This window comes from Aquarana catesbeiana, linkage group LG02 (assembly GCF_042186555.1).
Source record: "Aquarana catesbeiana isolate 2022-GZ linkage group LG02, ASM4218655v1, whole genome shotgun sequence".
NCBI classification, from domain to species: Eukaryota; Metazoa; Chordata; class Amphibia; order Anura; family Ranidae; genus Aquarana; species Aquarana catesbeiana.
This window is the reverse complement of record NC_133325.1, coordinates 666,321,989-666,339,594: the sequence shown is the minus strand read 5'-3', so window position 1 is coordinate 666,339,594 and position 17,606 is coordinate 666,321,989. Positions and strand designations below refer to the sequence as shown.

The window sequence follows — 17,606 nt, the reverse complement described above, 5'->3', positions numbered from 1 at the left end:
AACACATACACCCACCCACGGTCACCTTTGCCGCAGAGCCCCCACAACCTATGTGAGCGGGAATCTGGGGCCCTTTTTTATGTAAAGGGACCGATATATATATGTGGATCCAATATATTTGAAATTAAGACTGCTGTGTTGGAGGTTTTAGATGTATTATGAAAACATATGACCTATAGAAAAACGACATGATTATCAATAGAGACCACTAATGCATTGAGTTGATAACGGTAACAGGGATGAGCAGTATACGGTTTATAAGATGGTAGCAATTTCAATACTTTCATTGATTCCTCCTGGCGAGAGTACATCTAAGGTGTAGATCCAAAAGGTCTCACGTGCACAGAGCTTTTTGAACCTCTCAGCCGCTGGGAGGGACCTCGGGATCTGCTCGATAACCCATACCTCAAGGCCATCGGTGGAACCTTGGTGGGCTGAGGCAAAATGTTTTGGGACACTATGGGGATCTGTTCCACCCTCTATGAGTCTTCTATGTTCGCCGAATCTTCGTCTTAGGGCTCTGATTGTCCGGCCCACATACATTAGGCCACATGGACACTTAAGGCCATAAATGACGAAGTCAGACGAGCAGTTTGAAAATTCTTTTAACATGTAGGTCTTGCCTTTAGTAGTGAAAGATTTTCGTCCATGTTGGACGAAATTACAGGTCTTACATAGGGCCTTACGGCATTGGTACATACCCACCAGGGGGATCAATGTGAGTGCCGGTGGTGAGGTTGAAATGGATTTGAACTTACTAGGTGCAATCTTATTCTTAAGATTAGGGGCCCTGCGGTAAATTACCTTGGGACGGGGTGGAAGCAATGTTTTTAAGTGAGGGTCTTGATGTAAAATGCCCCAGTGTTTTTCAAGGATCTTCTCCATACCTTTATGTTTGTTATGAAAGGTGGTTATAAACCTACTGGAGCCCTCATATGTAGGTTGATTGATGTTTGGTTTTGATGGTTTACCATGCAGGTAATGTTGGAAAGCGTCTTCCACTAGGGTTTCGGGGTATTTTTTGTCATGGAACTTTCTTTTGAGAGTTTTACTTAATTCAACATAATCTGCGTCCTTAGTGCAGTTCTGTCGAAGACGGCAGAACTGTCCTTTGGGAATGTTTGTGACCCATTTTGGAAGGTGACAACTTTCAAAGTGCAAATAAGAATTACCTGCTGTAGGTTTAGTGTAATTTTTTTTTTTTTTTTTTTATCTACCTCATACACTAATTTATTATTTTTATTTATTTATTTATTAATTATTATTTTTTATGATTATTCATTAATTCTATATATTTTTATCATTAGTCATTATCACCTCTTACTATTGAATTTTCTTTATGGGAATTTCTAACAATAACATTCATTGTCTGTTAGTTTGCTATTATTGAGATTGTTTTTTAGCTTTGAAAATTTCCTTTCATTTCCCAGAGAGTGCCCTCATATGCCCTTCACTTTCCACCTTTTCAATCCAGCCTTAGTTTTCTCCCCTCTCCCCTCCTCCTCTTCTTCTTTCCCCTCCCCCTATCCCTTCTTAAACCGCTCTCACTATCCATGTGTAGCTTGATGAAAGAGCGCAGCTACTGTGTCATCGTAGCCCGTACGCTCATGAAACGCGTCGCATTCCAGTGACGTCACAGCTCCGCGCCTGCCTTCCACCAGCGTCCCAGGCCTCGCTTTGGATTTCAACATCACCGCGGCCGGCTCGAGCGGTGTTTTCTACAAAGCTGAACGCATAGCAGGCAGCAGGGACTTCCGTGACCGATCTGATGGACTCCTTCCATGGATTTTACCACATTACATGCCGTTTTTTACCCTACAAAATGTGAGTTGCTTGTATAGTGTTCTTTTAATAAATTGATTTTAATACTGCACTTAGAGGCGCCTCCCCCTCCCTTGTGTTCTTCTGTTCTGAGTGGAACCCGTCCTGTTAAAATGCTGTATGGTCTTGGCCACTGTGCTGCATCTCAGTTTCAGGGTCTTGGCAATCTTCATATAGCCTAGGACAACTTTATGTAGAGCAACAATTCTTTTTTCAGATCCTCAGAGAGTTCTTTGCCATGAAGTGCCATGTTGAACGTCCAGTGGCCAGTATCAGAGAGTGAGAGCGATAACACCAAATTTAACACAACTGCTCCCCATTCAGACCTGAGACCTTGTAACACGAACGAGTCACATGACACTGGGGAGGAAAAATGGCCAATTGGGCCCAATTTGGACATTTTCACTTAGGTGTGTACTAACTTTTGTTTCCAGCGGTTTAGAAATTAATAGTTGTGTGATGAGTTATTTTGAGGGGACAACAAATTTACACTGTTATACAAGCTGTACACTCACTACTTTACATTGTAGCAAAGTGTAATTTCTTCAGTGTTGTCATATGAAATGATATAATAAAATATTTACAAAAATGTGAGGGGTGTACTCACTTTTGTGAGATGCTGTATATAGACACACTTCAGCACTGTTGTAATGCACTATTTAGGACTGATTCACATATTTCCTTATTTTACATATTTTCCCTAATGAAGAGTAGAAGACGTTATAAATGTTATAAATGTAGCTAGACCCAGTGTTCATCCCCACCCAGTTTGTTGGGAACCGCCCCTGTGCAGTGTGTGACTGCCCAAGCACTTACTAACCTATTAACTGTACATAGAAAAGTAGCTGAATATCCTGAAAAACCAAAGGGCTAGTTGCATAGCCCAGCATCTCTATAACTGTTCGAGAAAATTTTTGTCTTTAATGGGCATGCAGTAACCTAATTGATCAAAATAGAAAAAAATAATCTAATAACCATCTAGGCTAAGTTGAAAAGGTGGAACATAACTTTATAAAGTATTAGTTATAACTTTACACAAGGTTACATTTTGCTTTGCCCTTTTCCGTAACATTAGTATGCACGTTTTTTCATTATATTATGCTGATGCGTGCCATTTTCAATTTCAGCTCTTACAGGAGCACGGGGTCAATTTCTACATGAGGACAGAAGCCAGAGAGTTACATGGCGAGAATGGACAGGTTTGTCTTTTCATTTTTGTCTAAATTAACGTTTATTAAAACCATCAGCTAAAGAGACATTTGAATATTGCATAGTTCATGCCTATTTTGTAATGACTGTGCTAGTTTAAGATGGAAATCATTAGATGTTAAATTACGGTAGTTTATTTCTCCCCTTCTCAAACAATGCCAGTGGCAAATGAAAATCCAGAAATGGATCAATGGTAATGCATTGTTAGTGTGATGTTAGCTATTAGCTACTGATATTGTATGCAGGAGAGGACAGAATAGTACAAGTGTGCACAGAATCTTCTTGACTAGGGAAACCTGGGTTACAGTGTACAGTAAAGATAATTCTTATTCCCCCCCCCCCTTTTTTTTTTCTTAAAAATCTGATCTTAAAAATTCCCCTATCCACAAATTCAAGGTGAATGGGGAAATCCCCCCTGCTGCACTACTCTTCCCATTCAAGAGGAGTTGATTACTAGGTCAAGGCCTCTTTATTAGGAACAGATATAGATGGATCAAAATTTGGCCGATCCCTGTTGAACAGGCTGAATTTCGATCCATGCATGGCCAGCGTAATTCATTGCCGAAGTCTGGATTACATTTTTTTGGTAACCTATTAGTTACTCCTCATTTTTTTCAAAAGATAAATAGTTAACGGATTGCTGAGATTAAAGGCAATTTAGTGGTTTATTTTTTTTTTTTAGAAGTGTCCAAAAATATGTTTTGTAGAGACAACACGCATCCTGCACTCATTTGCTGCCACCCCTGCCAGAACCTATAGTTATATAGTCTAACATAGAAGTATATATTATAATAGTATTAATAATAATAATAATAATCCTGTATAGAATTAAGGATGATCTTTTGTACTAGGTATCCATGGTTTATTGCAGACAAGTGATTGACAGAAAAGCCAGCCAGTAATCAGTCATCAGTAAGGGCCATTTGACACAGGGATTCCTGCATGTTCCTGCAATGTGCAATTTTTTCATTAATTTAAGGCTCCTTTCACACTACCATGACTTTGCTGCGATTTTGACACAATTTCAGGGAATGCCTGTGTAAACTTGAGGTCTATGGACCTCAACCCACATCAAAGTCGGACAGATATGAATGGTACTCATTGGAAATCATAGGGTACGACTTGTCATGCGACTTTGCAGTCCCAAGTTGAAGACAAGTCACACAAGTGTGAAACGGGCCTAAGCAGTTCGTTTGCGCACGGTGCAGGAAATGTGCGCGGAATGTGCCTTTCACGCACCATGTTCCGGTGTGAACTGGCCGTAAAGGGTGAGTTCTGCTATGTAAATAGTGCATTTATGCAGCTTATATGGCAGTAAGGATCTTAAATTTCTTATGTCTTTAGGTACTCTTCACTTACATGTTTGCAGTTTAGTTTCTAGGTCCACACACCTGCTGTGGCCATTATGAGGGGGTATGGATAAGTGAAACTTGCTTAAACCTCACAGAAACAGAATTGGGAATAATGACACTTAGATCACACTGTTGGAGTAACCAGAACATGTAGAAAGCCAGGGTTTATTGAACCCATCAGGCTCCACCTTAAACTAAAACAGCACTTAAAATTGGAGTAGTTGTATTGAAAAAAAATGTAATGCATTTTAGATGGAACAATACATTTAATATTGCTTTTGAAAGTGATGGTGCTGTGTCCAGATAGTTTGGTTGCAAACAGATTTAGTTACCATTGTGTGCTTTTTTTTCTTCCAGTTTAATATTGCACATTTCAGCAAAGCTTAATTAGCACTCAAGACATCAGTGGAATATCAATAAACTCGGTCTATTCTGTCTATATAGGTTAAGGAGGTGCGTCTGAGAAATGGAACTGTTCTTCCTGCTGATGTTGTGCTTGCTGGAATAGGTTTGTATAAGCCTGTAGTTTATCCAGTAAAATACATTGTAAGTAAATAAAGAGGAAGGTAAGAAAATATAAAATAAAATATTCAAACAATCCTATATAAGTATGTAGAAGTTTCAGGAATCTAAGCAAAGGATAATAAAACAAACTACAAATGTAATTTTTCATGCTAAAGTATACTTGTCCATGCATAAATATACTTTTATCTAGACCTTGTGCTAAAATTCAAAGTCCATGTATTAGGGGTGCTGAAATTAATCGCTGCATCGATGCATCACGATTCGGGTGTCCCCAATGCGGCTATCGATGCATACGACCGGAAAAAACGACTGCCGGGTGATGGCATCCCGACTTGCCACGCCCCTCCCGGAAGAGCGCGCCGAGCGTATAGTTGTTAAAATAAGTGTTTTAGTAAATCCCGTGCCCCGCTGTATATGCTTTTAAAAAAATATGGAGATTCATACCGCATTTCTCAGTGTGTGTACATGCCGCTCATGTGACTGCCTGACCCGCCTCTCTCCTCTCACGTCTCTCCTGACGTCAGTGGGGAATTCTCAGCCCTGCCAGCCTCTTCTGATCAGATAGCTACAGTCAGCGGGTGGGGCTGAGAATTCCCCACTGACATCAGGAGAGACTTGAGACGTGAAAGAAGAGGGGAGAGAGGCGGGCCGGGCAGTCACTTGAGCGGCATGTACACACACTGAGAAATGCAGTTTGAAGCTCCATATTTTGTTAAAAAGCACATACAGTGGGGCTCTTAATGGATTGTAACATGGGATTTAATAAAACACAGTTATTTTAACAGCAGTAAGTAGAGTACATATGTGTTTGTACTCTACACCTCGTACACGCTCCAGGGAACTTCACAGGGCTGTTTGTCAGCTGTGGATTCTAATTCCTCCTGACCTCCCAGCAGCAGTGTGTGTGAATGCCTGTACCCTGTAGTGCATCGGATAGTGCACTTTTTAAGGGAGTGAGATTATTTTAATTCAAAGCGGAGTTCCAGTCAATTTTTTGTTTATTAAAAGTCAGCAGCTACAAAAAGTGTATGTTCTGACTTTTAATAAAAAGACACTCACCTGCCCCACGGTCCAGCGAAGTGGCCGCCCAAACCCCCCCTTCTCTTCCCCACCTGTCCACAGCGCTGGCAATACTACTGTGGTCATCCGGCTCTGACAGCTTGCAGCTTCACAGCCGGGTGCGCATGTCTCACTGCGCTGTCCTGAATGGCCGGGCAATCTTCTGGCACCTGTGACGTGTCTCAGAAGATTGCAGGGAGGGAGAGGCCGCCTAGGCGGCCCAAGTGAAAGTGGGAGCAGAGTACCTGTCAAAACTAGGTAACCCCCCCATGCCATTTGTGGCATGTAAGGGGGTCAGGACTCCTTAAAGCAGAAGATTCACATTTGGGTGGAATTCCACTTTAATAAAATATGTTTATACAGAAAGCACAATGACATCCCCAACCCTGGACTCTAGGAGGAGACCATCACCTCCCAAACCCTGCCATGTACACAGCACAGGGGATCCTCTACCTCTGATGTTCCTCACCTGCAGGACTCCGTGATGACCATCCTAACATCCTCCCTTTGATTCTGCCATCCTTCAGTCCCCCCCTCACCACCACCATTTTTATCTTTGAACTCTTCCATACTTCTGTTCCTATCCATGGATTCTTCCATCTCCATCCCCAGCCTCTTCCATCCTTCTGTTCCTATCCATGGATTCCTCCATCTTCATCCCCAGACTCTTCCATCCTTCTGTACCTATCCATGGATTCCTCCATCTCCATCCCCAGCCTCTTCCATCCTTCAGTTCCTATCTCCAGACTCCTCTGGCCTTCCATTCTCTATCCATGGATTCCTCCATCCCCAGACTCTCCCATCCTTCCTTTCTTATTCATGGATTCTTCTACCCTTCAGTTCCTACCCCTCCCTCATATCCTGGACTCTTCCGTGTCCTTGTTCTACTATATGCAGGGAGTGTCCTTTTTTTTTTCTTTTTTAAAGCAGATACATTTAAAAAATGGAGTTCTTCTAAATGTTTGCATTTTTTTTGATGGACACCATCGTCAGTAATCATGATGCATCGTGGAATCGAATCATTGATCAGATAATCATAATCGAATTGAATCGTGAGACCAGTGAAGATGCGCACCTCTACCATGTATGTGGCTGCCCCCTAACCTCTGTAATAAGACCCCTTAGTACAGATATATTAAAACGCACACCTGCATTGAAGGAAAATGCATGAAAAATACTCTCCTTACTCTACTCCCAGGTTCCATACGCTTTCAATTTCTGATGTCGCTGTGTTTCACAGAGGAATCTCAGGGAAGCTCAGGACCCTAGTTAGTTCTCATTAAAAAAATGCCACAGTGCTGTATGGAGCATGTTGTTGCAGGATTTTGGATCCTCCAGTTTCCCAGGATCCAGCAAGAAAACCCTCTAACTTCACCTTCGCCTAGGTGAGCCTGCTAGGAGCTTGGGAGAAGGGTATTTTTTGTGATTTCATTTTGTAAGGAGAGGGTGGGGAGGGGGGCATTTTAGTGCAAGATCTGCTTTAGGTGCCCCAGGGTTACTAAATTCCAGGCCTCTTCAATCTGCTTGCTTCAACCATCAATGGTGGCTTTAAAGAATAGCCCATCTTGCCTTGTACCTTTGTAATGACCTTATGTGGCCACTTATTATGTGGACTGGCCCATAAAAAAGTGCAGGAAGATAAAAGCTCAACACTGTCAGGAAATGTTGAAAGTTAACCACTTAAGGACCAGCCTCGTTTTGAGATTTTGGTGTTTACATGTTTAAAACAGTTTTTTTGCTAGAAAATTACTTAGAACCCCCAAACATATATTGTTTTTTTTCTAACACCCTAGAGAATAAAATGACGGTCATTGCAATACTTTTTTTCACACCGTATTTGTGCAGCAGTCTTACAAGCGCACTTTTTTAAATAAAAAAATAAGACAGCAGTAAAATTAGCCCAATTTTTTTTTATATTGTGAAAGATAATGTTACGCCAAGTAAATTGATACCCAACATGTTACATTTCAAAATTGCGCCCGCTCGTTTAATGGTGACAGATTTTTACCCTTAAAAATCTCCATAGGCGACGTTTAAAACATTCTACAGGTTGCATGTTTTAAGTTACAGAGGAGGTCTATGGCTAGAATTATTGCTCTCGCTCTACTGATCATGGCGATACCTCACATGTGTGGTTTGAAGACCGTTTTCATATGCGGACGCTACTCACATATGCATTCGCTTTTGCACGCGAGCTCGTCGGGACGGATCGCGTTTAAAATTTTTTTTTTTATTATTATTTATTTTACCTTTTATTTTTTTATTTTTACACTGTTTTAATTTAATTTAAAAAAATGTCACTTTTATTCCTGTTACAAGGAATGTAAACATCCCTTGAAAAAAGCATGACAGGACCTCTTAAATATGAGATCTGGGGTCAAAAAGACCTCAGATCTCATATTTAGACTAAAATGCAATAAAAAAAAAAAAATTGTAATTTAAAAAAATTATTTAAATAAAATGGCACTTTAAGAGCTGTGGGCGGAAGTGAGGTTTTGACGTCACTTCCGCCCAGCAAATGTATGGAGACAGGTGGGGGCCATTTTCCCCTCACTCGTCTCCATACCTGACAGGAGACAGGACGCGATCGCCTCCACTTCTGCCGACGACTCCGGTAAGCAGCGGAGGGCACCGGATCGCGGCGGGGGGCCCTCTCCTGCCACCGATAAAAGTGATCTTGCGGCGAATCCGCCGCAGAGACCACTTTTATCTTGTAACGGACTGCCCGCTGAAGACGAGGATACCGGGGTTATGGCAGCTAGCTGCTGCCATAACAACAATATCCTCCTTCAAACAGCCGCCGTAAAATTGCGGCGGACGGCCCGTAAGTGGTTAAAGTGTTTGTGAATTCTAATTTAAAAAAACACTGCCAGTGCCTGTGCTGTGTAATCTGCCCCCCTCTAAACTGTAAAAAAATATCCCTGAACTTGCCACTTCCTGTATCCCCCTCTCTGTACAGACCACTAAAATCAGGGCTGCTGAGCCCTGACCACTGTGGTCAGAGTGCGTCCCTCCGTCATACGCAGCTGTCCTCTCTCCCCCTCACCCCCTCCTCCTTGCCTGTCAGCTCCCTCTCTGTGTCTTTGTCTCCACCCCTCTTCTAAAAACGAGCGTTGTAAATACCTATTTATAGCTTTACAGCCCCTATACTTGGCTTCTGCGGGAGGGGCCGAGATCTCCCTCAGCTGGGGAGATCACATGGCCTTCCGCAGGAGCCCTGTCTCCGAGCTGTAAAGCAGCCGCGAGTCATGTGACCGCCCTAAAGATAGCTATAAATAGGTATTTACAATACTCGTTTTCAGAAATGACTTCCATAGTGTGGTATGCCAGGCTCTAATAGAGGGGCTGGCAGTGACCATTGTAGGTTTTTTATTTTTAATAGGGGGGGCGGAGACAGAGACGCAGAGAGAGAGCTGACATGCAAGGAGGAGGGGTGAGAGCACAGCTACGTATGACAGAGGGACGCACTCTGACTACGGTGGTCAGGGCTCAGCAGGCCTGATTTTCGTGGTCAGTACAGAGAGGAGATACAGGAATTGGCAGATTCAGGGAGTTTTTTTTAACCCCTTCCCGCCGAGCGTACGCAGATGTGCGTACTCGGCTTTCGGGGGTTATACCGGGATGATGCTCGCAGCTGCAGGCATCATCCAGGTACTGTTTTTTAGAGCCGGTGATCGGATTTCCTGGTATAACAACCGATGCGGCTAAAAGCCGCTCGGCTGTTATACCGGAGGAGCGGGAGGGGACGTCCCCCCTCCCGCCGCCTCCCGCCACTCTTACCGGGCCTCCTGTTCCATCGGGAGGCCTGATGACCAATCGGGACGGACTGGAACGAAGCCATGAGTGGCTTCGTTCCAGCCACCTAATAGTAAAGACGGAAATGACGTCACTTCCCGCCTACTCGGCTGCCAATGGCGCCGGTTTTAAAAAAATATACAGTATTCAGAATCGCAGAAAACGGCGATCTGAATACTTTGAAGTGCAAAGGAGGGATCTGGGTCTTTTAGACCCCCGATCCCTCTATAAAGAGTACCTGTCACCACCTATTACTGTCACAAGCGATGTTTACATTCCTTGTGACAGCAATAAAAGTGATCAAAAAAATTTTTTTTTTAAAACACAATTTATTAATATAAAAATAAAATAAATAAGAAAAAAAAAAATTTTTTAAAGCGTCCCCGTCTCCGTGAGCTCGCGCAGCAAAGAAAATGCATACGGAAGTCGCGCCCGCATATGTAAACGGTGGTCAAATCACACATGTATCACCGCGTCATACGACAGCGTCCCAGAAGGGGAGCCGCACCGCCATCATTTGACGGTGGGCTGGTGGCAACCAGTTAAACTGCGTTAAAGGGGTTGTAAACCCTCTTGTTTTTTTTTCACCTTAATGCATCCTCTACATTAAGGGTTAAAAAACTTCTGGCAGTGACCAGCCCCCCCCGTTTTACTTACCTGAGCCCCTTCATTGCCTCGGCGGAGACGCGCTCTCCCTCTCTGTACGGGGTCCCGGCTCTTGATTGGATAGATTGATAGCAGCGCAGCCATTGGCTCCCGCTGCTGTCAATCAAATCCAATGACCCGGGGCCGAGTCTGGCATTTGTGTCTATCGACACAAATGCTGGACTCGGGAGAGCACCCACACGGTAACCCCCTGGGAGAGCGTTTATCCTAGGGGGGTATCTGATGCAAGGAGGAGCCACAAGCGCCACCGGGGGACCCCAGAAGATGAGGTTTGGGGCCACACTGTGCAAAATGAACTGCACAGTGGAGGTAAGTACGACATGTTTGTTATTTAACCACTTCAGCCCCGGAAGATTTGGCTGCTCAATGACCAGGCCATTTTTTGTGATTATGGCACTGCATCGATTTAACTGACAATTGCGCGGTCGTACGACGCTGTACCCAACCAAATTTTATCCTTTTTTTCCCACAAATAGAGCTTTCTTTTGGTGGTATTTGATCATTTCTGCGGTTTTTATATTTTGCGCTATAAACAAAAAAAGAGCGTCAATTTTGAAAAAAAAACACAATATTTTGTACTTTTTGCTATAATAAATATCCCCAATTTTTTTTAAAAAAAGCACATTTTTTCCTCAGTTTAGGCCAATATGTATTCTTCTACATATTTTCGGTAATAAAAATCGCAATAAGCGTACAGTATATTGATTGGTTTGCGCAAAAGTTATAGCGTCTACAAAATAGGGGATAGATTTATGGCATTTTTATTATTATTATTATTTTTTTACTAGTAATGGCGGCGATCTGCGATTTTTATCAGGACTGCTACATTATGGCGGACACATCGGACACTTTTTTGGGATGATTGACAATTATACAGTGATCTGTGCTATAAAAATGCACTGATTACTGTGTAAATGTCACTGGCAGGGAAGGGGTTAACACTAGGGGGCGATCAAGGGGGTTAACTGTGTTCCTTAGTGTGTGTTCTAACTGTGGGGGGAGGGGACTGACTATAGGAGATGACAGATCGTGGTTCCTAGCTATTAGGAACTCACGATCTGCCTCTCCTCACAGAACAGGGATTTGTGTGTTTTACACACAGACGTCCCTGTTCTGCCTCTCGTGCCCCCGATCGCGCAAGGTCAGCGGTCATCAGCACCCCTGCAGTGCAGCGGGAGCGCCTGCTATCCTGCTTAAAGGAGCCAACATACAGCTACGACGGATCGCGGGATCGTTCCGACTTGCTGCGGTATAATGACGGCGGCTGGTCGGCAAAACAGGAAGGTTTGCAATCACTTTAAGGGACCAGGATCTGATTTAATTTATTTTTTTGTTTTTTTGAGTTAATAAACACTTTAAAATTTAGAGGAGGCGGAAACATGGGCATCCAGGGGCAATGCTCTTTATGTGGGGGGTTCTCCACCCTGGCAACCGGCAGTATACGTTTTATTCCGACCCTCATCGCATGCACACGCGTATTGACTACCTTTTTGTTAATAATACTAAACTGCAACCTTCTGACCTTCCTCCCCACAATGCACCTATCACTGAGGAGGAACTTGAGTCGACCATTAAAAATCTACCCACACGTAAATCCCCTGGCCCAGACGGTCTTCCGAATACTACAAATCCTTTCTCCCCCTCTTGTTACCACATGTGTAAGCTTTTTAACACTTTCCTACAGCAGACCCCCATACCCTCAGATATGCAGAGATCCTTCCTCACTTTAATCCCGAAGCCAGATAAGGACCCCTCTCTCTGTGCTAGTTACAGGGCCATGGCGCCCCTGAACTCCGATCTGAAAATCTTTACCAAGCTGCTCTTGATTCGTTTGAATGCGGTCCCTCCCCTCCCTAATTCACAAGGATCAAGTGGGCTTTGTCCCTCTCCGTCAGGTGGGTGACAACACAAGGAGGGTCATAGACTTAATTGACATGGCAAACAGGGATGGTCTAGGGTCCTTAGTAGTGATGGGGCGAATGGACCCGTTCAGTTCGGACCAGAACTTCCGAACACCGCGATTGTTCAGACCCGAATAATGAACCCCATTAAAGTCAATGGGACCCGAATGTCAAATATCAAAAGTGCCCATTTTGAAGGCTTAAATGCAAGTAATTAGGCATATAATGGTTATAGGGGTCCGGGTCCTGCCCTGGGGGACATGGATCAATAAAAAAAAAAGTTTGTGAAAAACATCATTTTTAAATGAGCAGTGATTTTTTTTATTTTTAAAGTGAAAGCCTAAAAATGAAAAATTCCTTCCAATATAGTGCCAGGGGGGTCCCCTTAGTCTAACTGTAAAGTGGCAGATCTGTACCATGTCTAGAATCTGCTGCAGCAATAATTGAATTTATAAAGCCAAAAAAAATTACATTTTTCCTGCAAGCTGCACTGAGAACAAGATTAGAGATTTTTTGGATACATTCTGGTGTCACTTTGACTTTGGATAGAAGTAACGGGTGCTTTAAAATTGGTCTTTGGGTGTCGGTGGCGTCTTCCCACCATAACCCTATAGAGATAATCTTGATGAAAGCAAGAATTTGCCTTGCTGTAAAAAATTGCAATGATATGCACCAGTCAAACAGGTGCAGAAAAATTGGTCTTTGGGTGTTGGTGGTGCCTTCCCACCATAACCCTATAGAGGTACTCATGAAAGCAAGAATTTGCCTTGCTGTAAAAAATTGCAGTGATATGCACCAGTCAAACAGGTGCAGAAAAATTGGTCTTTTGGTGTTAATTGTGCCCATGAAACCTATACCAAAAACATTCTTCCAGATGAAATGATTGAACACCCTCAAAGCTAGGCAGCCTCGAAGTCCTGCAGAGATTCCACATCCCAAAAAGACTTAATCAGTGACATCGGCATCAGGGGCTTCGTAGCTGGTAATCCAGGACTGATTCATTTTTATAAAAGTCAAACGGTCCACAGAGTCTGTGGACAGACGCGTTCTATGATCAGTAACGAAACCTGCTGCAGCACTGAATGCCCGTTCTGAAAGCACACTGGAAGCAGGGCAGCCCAACAACTCAAAAGCATACTGGGCAAGTTCTGGCCAGTGGTCTATTCTCATGACCCAGTAAGCCAGTGGATCGTCAGCTGGAAAGCTCTCCGTCTCTGTTTTGGCCCTGAGGTAATTGTCCACCATGTGATGCAGACGCTGCCGATGGGATGTGGAAGCTGACAGCCCTGGGCGGCAAGGACTAAAAAAATTCCGAAATGCCTCACTTATGCAGATGCCTTCTCCAACGCTCCTTTCTTGACCAACGGAAGACTCAAAACAACGTTTTCCACCACACTGTAACCTACTAGAGTCAGGAAAAACGTTCAATAAAATCCTCTTTAATGTGTCCTCAAGAGATTTTATCCTCTGCACTCTCTGTGGGGACGGGATGAGTTCAGAGACCTTCCCCTTTTAACAGTGGTCAAGGAGGGTTGCCAACCAGTAATCATTCTTCTCCTTTGTGCCACGTATTCTTGGGTCCTTTTGCAGGCTTTGAAGCATGAGGTTGCCCATGCGCCTCAAATTTGCAGAGGCTTGAGAAGCAGACTCCTTGGGGTGACTCAGGATGACAGCATCTGGAACTTCCTCCTCCCAGCCACGTACTACTCCCAAGGATCCTGGGGTTGGAAAGCCATCACTTACAGATTAACGCATGTCTTCCTCTTCTTCAAAGCCTATGAAAGTGCCAGAATTCCCCTCCCCTCTCTCCTCATGTGTGTTCTGTGACATAGGAATGATGGTGTCTGCATAAAGTGGGCCTTGAGAGGAAAAGAAGTCCTCCTCTTCCTCCTGCTGCTCTGCCGCCAGTGCCCTGTCCATAATGCCACGCAGAGTCTGCTCCAGCAGGAACACAACAGGGATTGTGTCACTGATGCATGCACTGTCACTGCTCATCATCCTTGTGGCCTCCTTAAATGGTGACAATACAGTGCATGCATCCCTAGTGATCAGCCATTGGCGTGGGGAAAAAAATCCGAGGCGCCCTGAGCCTGTCGTCGTGCCGTACTGACACAAGTACTCGTTGCCGGCCCTCTGCTGCATGAATAGCTGCTGCAGCACTCCCAAAGTTGAGTTCCACCTGGTGGGCATGTCACAAATCAGGCGGTTTACGGGCAGGTAGAATTCCCACTGAATTTCAGCCAACCGAGCACTGGCTGTGTATGACGGCCTGAAATTACTACAGACTCTTCTGGCCTGCTTTAGTACATCTTGCCACCCTGGGTACATACTTAGGAAACGCTGTACCACCAAATTGAGGACTTGTACCAGGCATGGCACATGTGTCAACTTTCCCTGTCTAAGGGCGGACAGGAGGTTTGAGCCATTATCGGACACCACTATTCCTGGCTCCAACTGGCGTGGTGTGAATCACTTCTGGGTGTGGTTCCTGTCCCCTAAACACACCAGCTGAAGCACTGCATGGCACCTTTTAGCCTGACTCTGGGAAAAGCCCTTTGAATGCTTAGGGGGTATCTGATGTTCATAGGACACTTCTGAAGAGGAGGGCATGGAGGAGGAGGAGGAGGGGGTAGAGCCCACAGGTCTGGCATCATCACCACCAGCTGTATTTAGACGTGGGGGGCACAATAAGCTGCAGCACTGAGCCCTGTCCTGCATCCTTTCGAGTTGCAAGCAGCGTTACCCAGTGTGCTGTGAATGAAATATATCGTCCCTGCCCATGCTTGCTGGACCACGTGTCAGCAGTAAGGTGGATTTTACGGCTGACTGCCTTGCCCAACGATGCCAGAACATTCCCTTCCATGTGATGGTAGAGAGATGGAACGGCCTTACGTGAAAAGTAGAATCGACTGGGAACCTGCCATTGTGGTACAGCACATTGTGCGAATTCACAGAAGGGTGCAGAATCCACCAGGCTGAAAGGCAGAAGTTGGAGAGCCAACAGCTTTGACAAGCTTGCATTCAGGCGCTGGGCATGTGGGTGGCAGGGACTGTATTTTTTTTTTCTGCTGCAGAAGATGGGGCAGAGAAATTTGCTGGCTACAGTCTACAGCTGGCGGTGTGCTGCTGGTAGATGAGCTGCTAGGACCTTGGACACCCTGTGCTATACCATCATCCCTGTCAGTGGAGGCTGCTGAAAGGTAATGACTCGGTATCGCAGGGGCAGACTGAAGTGGGTAAGGAGGAGGAGGGACAGATTTGTGCCCCTTTTGTGTGGCTTTTAGGTGCTCTTGCCAACGGGCTGAGTGGTTGGATGTTAAATGCCTTGTTATGCATGTGGTACCCAAATGGTTGGTGTTTTTGCCACGTTTGATGTGCCTGTGACATAGTTTGCAGATAGCAACAGTGCGATCTGCTGCAGATGTGCTGAAAAAGGCCCAGACAGCTGAGCTGTGGGGAGTGGGCCGGGAGATAACAGCTGCAGAATGTGATGGAATAGGGTGGCTACTCTCTACTCTTTCTTGATGCCGACCTCCTTGGGGTTATGCGGCCTCACCTTCAGTTTCCTCCTCTGCCCTGTCTGGCACCCAAGTCACATCAATGACCTCATCATCATCATCATCTCCTCCATCTTCATCATTATCACTGGAGACAACTTGGCAATACGCTGCGGCTTGGGGAACATGAATGCCAATTTGTCTACCAGTGTTCCTCACTCTCTCTAGGCTCATGTTCCTGTCATCCTCAACCTCAGAACCAGCATCTGAATCCAGTAATGGCTGGGCATCATCAAGGAGCAAGTGATTGACGCTGTGGTCAAATAACTCAGCTGACTCCTCAATAGCTGATGTTAGGGCTATGGCAGGAATAGATGTGGACAAGGAGGCAGGTTTATCCACTCTGGCAACTGCAGGGGACTGCACACTTGTCTCTGCTTTTGTGACAGAGGATGAGGAAGGTTTAGTAAGCCAATCCACCACCTCCTCTGTATGCTGTGGCTGGATAGCACGAGCAAACTCACCAAACAGAGGAAATGATGCCCTGCCTGAGGACTGACCACCATGTCCACCTTTGCCTGTGGACACATTTGTTGCTGGCCCCCTTACAGTGTCAAGGGAATGTCTGCCTCTCCTTGTTGTTCTCCCAGACATTATTGGGAGGGAGGGAGCGGTGCTTATAAGCAAATGTAAAGGAAAAGATGAAATCTGTACGTAGATGCACTTTAATCAATGTAAAGAGGTGTTTGGTGCCCTTTAATTTGAGTACTTACACTACACAGACACACTCCACGGATACAATATAATATACTGCGATATAATGCGCCAAACGTACAGTGATGCACAGAACTATATGGCGTTAAACTGGTAGTAACGCACACAGAAGTAAATGGCTTTAAACTGTCAGTAACGCACGCAAAACAATATGGCATTAAACTGGCAGTAACGCACGCAAAACTATATGGCCTTAAACTGGCAGTAACGCACGCAAAACTATATGGCATTAAACTGGCAGTAACGCACACAAAACGATATGGCGTTAAACTGGCAGTAACGCACAAAACTATATGGCGTTAAACTTGTAGTAACGCATGCAGAACTATATGGCGTTAAACTGGCAGTAACGCACGCAAAACAATATGGCGTTAAACTGGCAGTAACGCACGCAAAACTATATGGCGTTAAACTGGCAGTAACGCACGCAAAACTATATGGTGTTAAACTGGCAGTAACGCATGCAATACAATATGGCGTTAAACTGGCAGTAACGCACGCAAAACTATATAACGTTAAACTGGCAGTAACACAATCAAATATTCAAATAGCAACCGTCACTACACTGAAGCTATCTGAACTGTCCCTACTCTAGCTATATACTAATGACAAGATTACTGACATGGTCTCACTACACTACTCTTAAACTATCTGAGCTGTCCCTACTATCTGAGCTGCACACTATGAAAAGCTGAATGATGGTCCTCCTCACTACACTGACAGTAAACTAATATTCTACACTGACAATTTAAGCAAAATAGCACAGTATAGCACACAAACTAATAGCACTGAACAGAGCCCTGTTCTATCTCTCTCCATACCAAAATCACACTGAAAATGGCTGCCATTGAAAGAATACTTTTATGTTGTGGGGCGGGAATGAGCCATGACTGGATAAAGTCATGATGACAGTGTCCAATCATGATTCTGACAGTGCTCTGTGCCCTGATTGGGTGAAGCTTTCACTGCTTCAGCCAATCAGGGCTTGCAATGCACTGTTCAACGCC

General features: G+C 44.4%; 1 protein-coding gene across 3 annotated transcripts in view; it reads left to right on the top strand.

The window, feature by feature from the left end:
• LOC141128963 (apoptosis-inducing factor 3-like) overlaps positions 1–17,606 on the top strand; it is a 241,227-nt gene that overhangs the window by 158,924 nt on the left and 64,697 nt on the right. For all 3 annotated transcript variants that reach the window (XM_073616628.1, XM_073616627.1, XM_073616629.1), the window contains exons 12-13: positions 2,949–3,020; positions 4,827–4,890. In XM_073616628.1, the coding sequence (XP_073472729.1) occupies positions 2,949–3,020; positions 4,827–4,890 (136 nt within the window). The remainder of the gene's footprint in view (positions 1–2,948; positions 3,021–4,826; positions 4,891–17,606) is intronic.